Source organism: Echinops telfairi, unplaced genomic scaffold (assembly GCF_000313985.2).
Source record: "Echinops telfairi isolate 266 unplaced genomic scaffold, ASM31398v2 ScPeMD7_1;HRSCAF=3_0, whole genome shotgun sequence".
NCBI classification, from domain to species: Eukaryota; Metazoa; Chordata; class Mammalia; order Afrosoricida; family Tenrecidae; genus Echinops; species Echinops telfairi.
The window spans coordinates 47,352,224-47,360,637 of record NW_022103896.1 but is presented as its reverse complement, the minus strand read 5'-3'; the positions used below and the strand labels follow the sequence as shown (position 1 = coordinate 47,360,637).

The 8,414-nt window shown below is 39.6% G+C and overlaps 1 protein-coding gene across 4 annotated transcripts in view; it reads right to left on the bottom strand.

Annotated features, from left to right (window-relative positions):
* The window catches only part of RUNX1T1 (RUNX1 partner transcriptional co-repressor 1), a 181,555-nt gene that overhangs the window by 67,921 nt on the left and 105,220 nt on the right, over positions 1-8,414 (bottom strand). For all 4 annotated transcript variants that reach the window (XM_045286061.1, XM_045286069.1, XM_045286064.1 and 1 more), the window contains 3 exons: positions 7,686-7,823; positions 5,366-5,607; positions 1,205-1,294 (listed from right to left, as the gene is read on the bottom strand). In XM_045286061.1, the coding sequence (XP_045141996.1) occupies positions 1,205-1,294; positions 5,366-5,607; positions 7,686-7,823 (470 nt within the window). The remainder of the gene's footprint in view (positions 1-1,204; positions 1,295-5,365; positions 5,608-7,685; positions 7,824-8,414) is intronic.

The following is an 8,414-nucleotide window of genomic DNA, read 5'->3' as shown; positions in this document are numbered from 1 at the left end:
TGCTTACCCAAATATTAAAGGTATCTTCTACATTTGCTTTTCTCTTCAAACTATCAATTCTTTAAGTATTCAGCAATGAATTTAAAAACAAAAACAGAAAGAGATGCCAACAAATTGATTCTGACTTGTGTGAAGTCAGAGTAGAATTGTGCTCTCTGAGGTTTTAAATGGCCATCATTTCTAAATGTACAACACCCAACCTTTCTTCCAAGGCACCTCTGGGTGGTTTCAAACCACCAACTTCTCAGGCACTCTTGTGAGTAAATGATTCACCTTTAAACTGAATGGTGAGACTTTGCCCTACTTAATTTGAACACACCATTAGGGAAGACCACTTACAAGAACAGGACACCTTATCTGGAAAGAAAACCTTCAATAAGATGGACGGATACAGTAGTAACAACAATAGACTCAAAGGTATCTGTGATCAGAAAGATGGTATGGATCACGCAACACTTCATTCTGATACACATGAGGTCATCATGGCTTGACGCCGACTCCCAGACAAGGAACAGCAGAAGGTTACATGGTATAGTCTTTGTTTCTCTTGCTCACTAAGGCGTTTCTGTTGTTTGTTTGCTTGTTTGTTTTCAGTTGCTTTACTGAAGAGGTAGAAGAAGTCGGTGGAGCAGTGAGCCTCAAAGCTGACTACCAAAAACCATGTGTGACCTCACACATCTCTATTAGAACTGAGCGAGGCAAGCTCCTTGGCCTTGTCACCTGCTCCCCATTTTCTCATTGGCAGAAAAATGGGTAAAGAGCTGTTCTTTCTACCACATGATGCTGTCACAAAACTAGAAGTAGAAATACAATAAAACTCCACTGAAAAACCAATAATCACAACTAATTCAACCAATCTTCTCGTCATTCTAGGCAGGAGCAATGCAAAATGTGACTCCAATAGCCAAATAACAATCGAGCAAAACCCCTATTCGAGTGTCTAAATTCTTATACAAACTTAGCAAGTCCACTTAATAACTACGAAAACAATATTATAGGTTTAGGGCTACACAGGTAATGAACAGAAAAAAACCTATCTATCCAAATAATGTTCATCCTTTAAATGAAGCCAAATCATCCTGAAATGTTCTGAACTCCCTCTCTCTGAAGAAGAAGAAGAAGAGGTGGTGGTAGTAGTAATATGCTTGTGCCCTGACAACATTATGGTTTGAAATACTTTCTAGAACAGTGAACTGTACAATACCTTCAAAAATGGGATGACAAAAGGTCTCAGTGGGAAGTTAGTAGCTTCTTGCAGTTTGGAATGAAATTCTTCAATTGTCAAAGTAGAGTTCTGCGGAATCAAATGTATATTATAAATATGTTTTTCTCTTGTGGAAATAGTAAAAACCCTGAAACAAATAAATTATGAATATGCAACACACTATATTAACATGCAGATAGATAAACCGAAATCTATAATTTCAACATAAAATCTTTTGCCTTTGTAGAAAATATCATATAGTCTGAGAAGCTTTTGCATTTAACAAGAACCTACTAAAACTACCTTTGTGGACAACAAACATACTGGGATGTACTGCAAAGCACATCAGATCCCTTGAATTTGGCAGAGGCCAGTGCTACAATCTTTCGATTTGTCTCATAGGTCAGTGTCTCCTCAGTGGAAACATTCTCCTTCTCTTTCTTTCTATAGTGCATGCTCTCTTGGTCTACAAAAAAAAAATCTTTGCTCAGGATGATAGTTAAGTTGGCTAGTATGTTGTGTTAATGAAACCAAACAGAAGGTTTGAGCCCCCCATGAGTCACCGAGTCTTGTAGCTAACAACTCAAGTTGCTTCTGATTCAAAGCAGCCTTAAAGGACAGACAGGAAGGGCCCTCAGGGTCTCCAAGGCTGTGAGTCTTTCCGGGGTAGAATAGCTCATCTACCTCCAGGGAGAGGCTACAGTGTGCCAACCGCTGACCTCCTGGTTGGCAGGTGAGCACTTAACCATTGCACCACCCGGGCTCCTTCTGGGTCTTGAAAACAGCTTAAAAATTTTTTAAAATCCCCCAATTATGAAAGATATTCCATTTAGCCAGAGGCAATGTTTGGCAACGTGGAACCCAAAAGAGACTGCACAAATGAATTCAAATTCACTCCTACAACTCCATCCTACAAAATAAAGTAGCCTACAAATAAGCCCAGGGATTAGATCCTTTAACAGGCAATGTGAGTTGATAGTAAATAGACAGGCAACCTAATGCTGTGAAGTGTTAAGTAAATTAACCTTCTTTTGATTCCCCAGTCGCCGCCCCCACCCTGCCCCGCTTAAACACTAGGTAGAATTACAACTGTCCTTTTAGCCTTAACTTCCATTACTTACACTGAAGCATTTATCTTGTAGTTAACAGTCATGCTGAGGCCTGACAAAATTGGGGTATTTGTGACCTAGTAATGTTAAATTACTGCTCCCGTCATCTTCTTTTCCTTTTATGATAAAGTATGGAAGCATCAAATTGTAATTTTTTTCATATCATCAACTCAAATAGTCTTTTTAAGAAACTGTGAATGAATACCAACTTTCTATAACAAAAAAATTGAGAAGGCTTTTTTTCCTTTGGTGGAGGGTCATTTTGTTTTAATGGTTCATTTTCTATAAGACACTTCCACCCGTTTATTCATTCAGTGCAACAAATAGTTTAAGGTGATTGCTTATGCTTTAACTTCTGGATTCAAATCATAGTCACTATCAATTGTGTGACCTTGTATCTCTTTGTGAAGATGTGTGCCCATGTGTAAAATGTGTGCAAAATTCACCACCTTAAAGGTTGCTTCTAATAAATCAATAAAATGACATGTGTGAGCACTTTTAGTCACGTTCTGGAAACAAATGTCTATTCTCTGTGCATTCACTGATTGGACAAATATTCATTCCCCACCTACTATATGCAAAGCATAACACCATTGCTTAACTTCGCGCTGTAAACTTTTAGATACACATATAAAGATCCTGGAAAATTATTTCAATCAAAAGTTTGCTAGCGCACATGTGAAAACTCTACTCAAAGCTGCCAAGTCTTTCTACATTTTAAGTTAATACTGTTAACAAAGAAGATATCAAAATTCATATGGTAGGTAGCTTTCACAAAACCAATTTTTAAAAACTGTTCATTTGATGAAATTATTGCTCTGGTTTTACTTTGATATTCACGAGTGCAATGTACTTACATGTCAAAAAGCATATTTCTAAACCTCAAGAGTGAGTAGGAAGAAAAAATTAAGTGACTAATATATGTATCTGAAGTCGAGGCGCCCACTTCCGTCCACAATCACCTTTGCACACAGCGGTAGGGGGTGAAGGTGATGGTTTGTGGGAAGTGTGAACATTGTATACTCTTGCAGTAGGAAGGAGAAGGAGTTAACAACAGGTGAAATTTAAATTGCAAAAATCTTTTTAAATCTGCGATGTGCCAACAAGTGGATTCTGCCTCAAAGCAGAACTGACTCAAAGTACAACTGCCCAGTAGGGTTTCCCAAGGCTGCAATTAGTACCAAGCAGACTTGCATATCTTTCTCACACAGAGTGGTGGTGGGTTTGAATTGTCAACCTTTCAGTTAGTAGCCAGGGACTTTGTCCACTGCACCACCGGACCTCCTCTCTCTACCATGTCAGTCCCCAAACCAGCACTTTCATTCCGAGTCATCTTCCAGGCTTCCTGGTCTAACAGACACGGATGGAACCCCGAGACCAGGACCATAGGTGCCCTTTAGATGTGGGGTTGAACTCATTCAATTCAAAACCAACGGACAGACAGGCCTATACGGTGAATCATAACGTGTGGGAAGTACTCATTCCTTGAAAAAAATCAACCCAGATCAAAAGGGCAACATTTGCCCAGGGAGAAAGCTGAGCAATCGGAAGGGGCAGGACAAAAGGATAAGTGGAAACAGTAGAGGCAGGGAGAGAGCGGAAAGAGTGCTGCTAAGTGGCGGGGCTGCAACTTTTGGTGCAAAACAAAACGTGTGTACATTAGTCGATGGAAAAACCAAGTTTCTCTCTAAATGATTACCCATGTCACAATAAAGGATTTTTAAAATAATCATAGTAAGTAATACTTCTGGGTCTTCTTTTGAAAAATACAATTGGCCAATAACAAAAATACAAGGGCATTTCAAAATTTTCTGGAAAAATTCCATTATCTTTTAATGATATATTTCCATGAACATTTAAAGCCCTCTCATACATAAACTATTTCCAGGAAGAGGATACTGCTATCTATCATTTGAATTTCAGTTCTACTATAAGCCTATGGTGGAAAGACTGAATGGGTGATTTAGTATGGGAACTACTATGTTGTAAGATACTGCAAAATCTTCTACACATGTAAAAACACACACAATAACTATGAAAGTTATTATTACTCAATTAAAAATGACATTTTCAGATAATGTCAAAAATAGAGTAGAATGTACGAAATTACTGTTGTCTGGTCTCAAACTAAGGTCCGTGGCAGTGCAGTGATGGTGATCAGTTAGCTGTTCATCAGAAGGGTGGTGCCTTGAACCCACAGCAACACCACAGGACAAAGATGTGGCAGGCTGCTGGCCTAAAGACGCCCAGGCTTGGGAACTCTCTGAGCAGTTCTGCTCTGTTCTAGAGTCAGAATGGGTTCCTGCAGAATCAGAATCGCCCCAGTGGTAAGGGATTTGATTCTCAAACCAATGACTTACTTAATTCTACCCAAACAAAATCTTTTTTAAAAAAATCACTAGGCTTAAAAAAAATCTAAAGAGATGACTGAACTATTAAATGGTATAACTTCTAGATTAAATGGCAATAAAACGGTTTTTAAAAAATCAAAATAATTAAGTGAAGAATTTATCCTTACAATGTCTTGTCGAGGTCAACAGTAGAAATCCCCAAGTAAACACCCAATCAGATGCAGTGCATCACTAACAAACTCTACCATTTGTTATTTTTGATAGCTAATAGCCATACCAGGAAAATATACTAGCTATCAAGAATAACAAAATAGTGGAGCTTGGTGCAATGTATTTATGGCCAAGATAACAAATAATCTTATGCCACCATATTTTTCAACAATTTTTTATTGGTAAATTAGGTGGGGGTTTACTTTTAAGATCATCAATTTTGTATTCAGCGGTGTGTTAAGTGTAGCAAACTAAACCATGGTGAGGGCCAATCCATGATCCAGGAATGAACCCAGGCTTGTTATGGAATTCATCAGGCTCGCAAGCAGTGTCTAGCTATAGAAACTGTTCCAACAGAGGAAGGGGCACAGTGACATCTATTACACGGCTCAGCCACTGTGAACACGGTGTATTTTCCTGACTCTCTCCCCAACTCTCCCCCACACCCTTTCTTTTAGCCCAGAAAATGAAGTCAATTCCAGTTTGCTTACCACCAATCCTAGTACAAGAGTGCGGACTCTCTCTCCTATCTCTGGTGAAATGTCATTGCCAAACTGCTGCAGGGTCGTAAGGAACCGTTTCAGCTTACTGAGTTGCCTGGCTCCACAGGCTGGGGGCAGCTGTTGATTAGCCAAAGAAGAAGAGGAAGAAGAGGAAGGCCCGTTGCTAAAGCCATTGGGCGGCGAGGGGGCGCCGTTCAAGGCTGTAGGTGAATGGCTCGTGCCATTAGTTACTGTGAAAGGCACAAAATCAGGAAGAAAGGGAAAAGAAAAAAAAAAATCAACTTAAAGACAACATGCATGAGGGCATCACAATCCTGTTTCCTTCCATTTAAATCTAGTGGATGTTTCTGAATTTGGGATGGTTACTTTTTTTTAGAGGTTGGGACATTTTGTAAAATACTTTGACTTCACAGGATGGCCACCGGCTCAGTTCCTCTATGATTAAAGGGGTCCTCCCCTCACACTGCATAATAGTGGTTCTGCACAGAAGCTGATAATAAATGGAGTCGGCTGTAACACAAGGACAGCCTTGCCACCCATGTGCACATATGCCAGCCACCTGAAATGTTTCAAACATGGAACAAACAGCGTTTGGCTGTCAGCCTTTTGTCACAGGCTTATATCAATATAACAGGACGATTCCTTTCTAAACTGCTCTCCTAGAGAAAGTGTACATTTGGTGGAGACTAAATTTATCACTGAACATTTTTAATAATGTTTTGTACACACAACTGACAGCTGTGTTTATAGAAATAGGACTTTCAAGTTTTAACCTTCTCCCACCCAATTAGAAGGCTATTTTCTCCCCCACATATTTCCTAACCACTTCTTTAAGAAACATGCAAATTGTATGTGGGAAGTTAAAATGGATACAGTATTTATCACAGAATTATTTAAAGAAATCGTAAAGGAACAACCCGGTCGAACCAACTGCAAAGATTCAGTTCATTTATTGCTGATAAAATTCATTTGAACACTAAGATGGTAATGCAGGAACCATGCTAGAAAGAGATGCAGAATTCTCACTTTAAAACAAAATGGTGATTTTGCATTCTTAAAAATCCATTCGTTTGATTATCAATTTATCAAATACATCATTTTATAATAAGATTGACGAAAGCGTCTCTAGCAATAGTTTGGGGCTGCTTTAAGTACTTCATTATTCATCATAGTTTCATGTCAATAGAAGGAACTGACTCTCCCTACCAAATATCAAAGAAATGGTATCTAACCAGGACCTTTTACAGAAGGTACATGCCTATCACTGGGGTTTTAGGTGGCGACAAACTAGATACAAGCTAGCAAGGCTCGAAGCCAGCATTATCAAATTCCCTAGTCTTCATACACTTGAATAGGTCTTTCGAGTGGCAATGAGACATGGCATAAACCAGCCTGAAAGGTATATTTTGTCAACCTCTCACAGGCTACGTTTTTCTTTTTTGTTTTTTAGCTATTTTTCATTCATATGGATTTCATGGCTCATGGTCGGAAAATGGCATTATCTGTAACAGCATTTAGTAGTTTCACAAATCCTTGATGACAATTTTAACCAGGAATATATGATGAATTTCAAACAAATTTGTCCACTATCCCTAATAGAGAGGTTTCTAATGTATAAGAATGTCTTGTCATGTCCTTAAAAGATACAGGAAGCAATACACTTCCCTGGCTCAAAACCCAGGGCTTGACAGTGGTGATCATTTAAGACCACAAGGTGCTATTTCAGTTCCAAAAGTTTTCTGTCTTTTTCTTAAGTCATCTTTTTAAACTTAAGGATATTAAAGTTTAATATTGCATGTCACTCTTTGACATCAAGAATAAAGCGATCCGAAGATTAGAAGATCAGCAGTAATCTGGAAAGGAGTCAAACTGAATAAAGTCAAGTGAAAAGTTGGAGAATGGTTCGTGGCGGTGGTGAACACCATGGTAAAGAGATTTCAGGGCACTGAACTGGATTTGAGGGGAGGGTAGTGGTTGTTAGCGATTCACTGATCACAGAAGATGTCTTTAAGGAGAACATTCTAGTCATAACAATTGAAGTTACAGAGCAAAGAGCGTACTCTTCATTTCCTTAAATCACAGCTGAAGATACAACCCGGATGCAAAAATGAAGAGAAAGGCAAATACTGCCATTCATGCAAATCATACCTACAACAGGCTACCTGACTGGTGGATGAATTCATGGTTTCTCTCTTCATTTCTAGTTAATACGTTAACGGCAACTCTTACTTTCCCTTCATTCTTGTTTGCCAGAGAAACAGAAGAATTGCTGCAAATGCCTAACAGGAAATGCCCCCTGAGTACTCACACGTTGTAGGTGTAAATGAACTGGTTCTTGGAGCTCCTTGAGTGGTTGGGGGCGGTGGCATCGTCGGAGGAGTCAGCCTCGATTGCGTCTTCACATCCACAGGTGAGTCTGGCATTGTGGAGTGCTTCTCAGTACGATCTGCGGGCGCCACCACAAACAGGTTATTTCGCTCCTTAAGCATCTCGGGTTCTTAAGGGGGATTTGTCTTTTTTAAGAGCAGGCCAACAGGAGAAGCGCCACATCTTCTCTCAATAAAATATGCTCTCTGCTGAAGTTAAATCAAGATTTTATCATCCCAACCCCACTTAAGAAGGTGCAGGACAGATGGCAGGACCTCGTTTGTAACTGGGTTATATTATCCTCGATTGCTATTTCTGGCTTGGGCAGATGCTACCTTGGTCGTGCAACCTGCAACAGCGCGACTTCACTGGCAGCTGAAGTCAACATTAGCAAGAAGGAGAAAATAGATGAGAAAAGAGGACGACAATGAACTCCTCATGACAGCTCAGCAATAACAAAAGCCTGCAGCTCTGTTATGCAGGTGAAGCACTGGTCGGAGCCAGCGCTTTGTAACCATTTTTCCTAACACCTGCTGCCCCTCTCCCATGCTTTTTATTCTGTCCAATTGGATGAAGCAGGTTATGTCTCCCAGACACATCTCATTTCTTTTAACCCGGTTTTAAAAATCACCTTGACTGTCTAAATGCCAGATGCCGTACAATGCAGTCA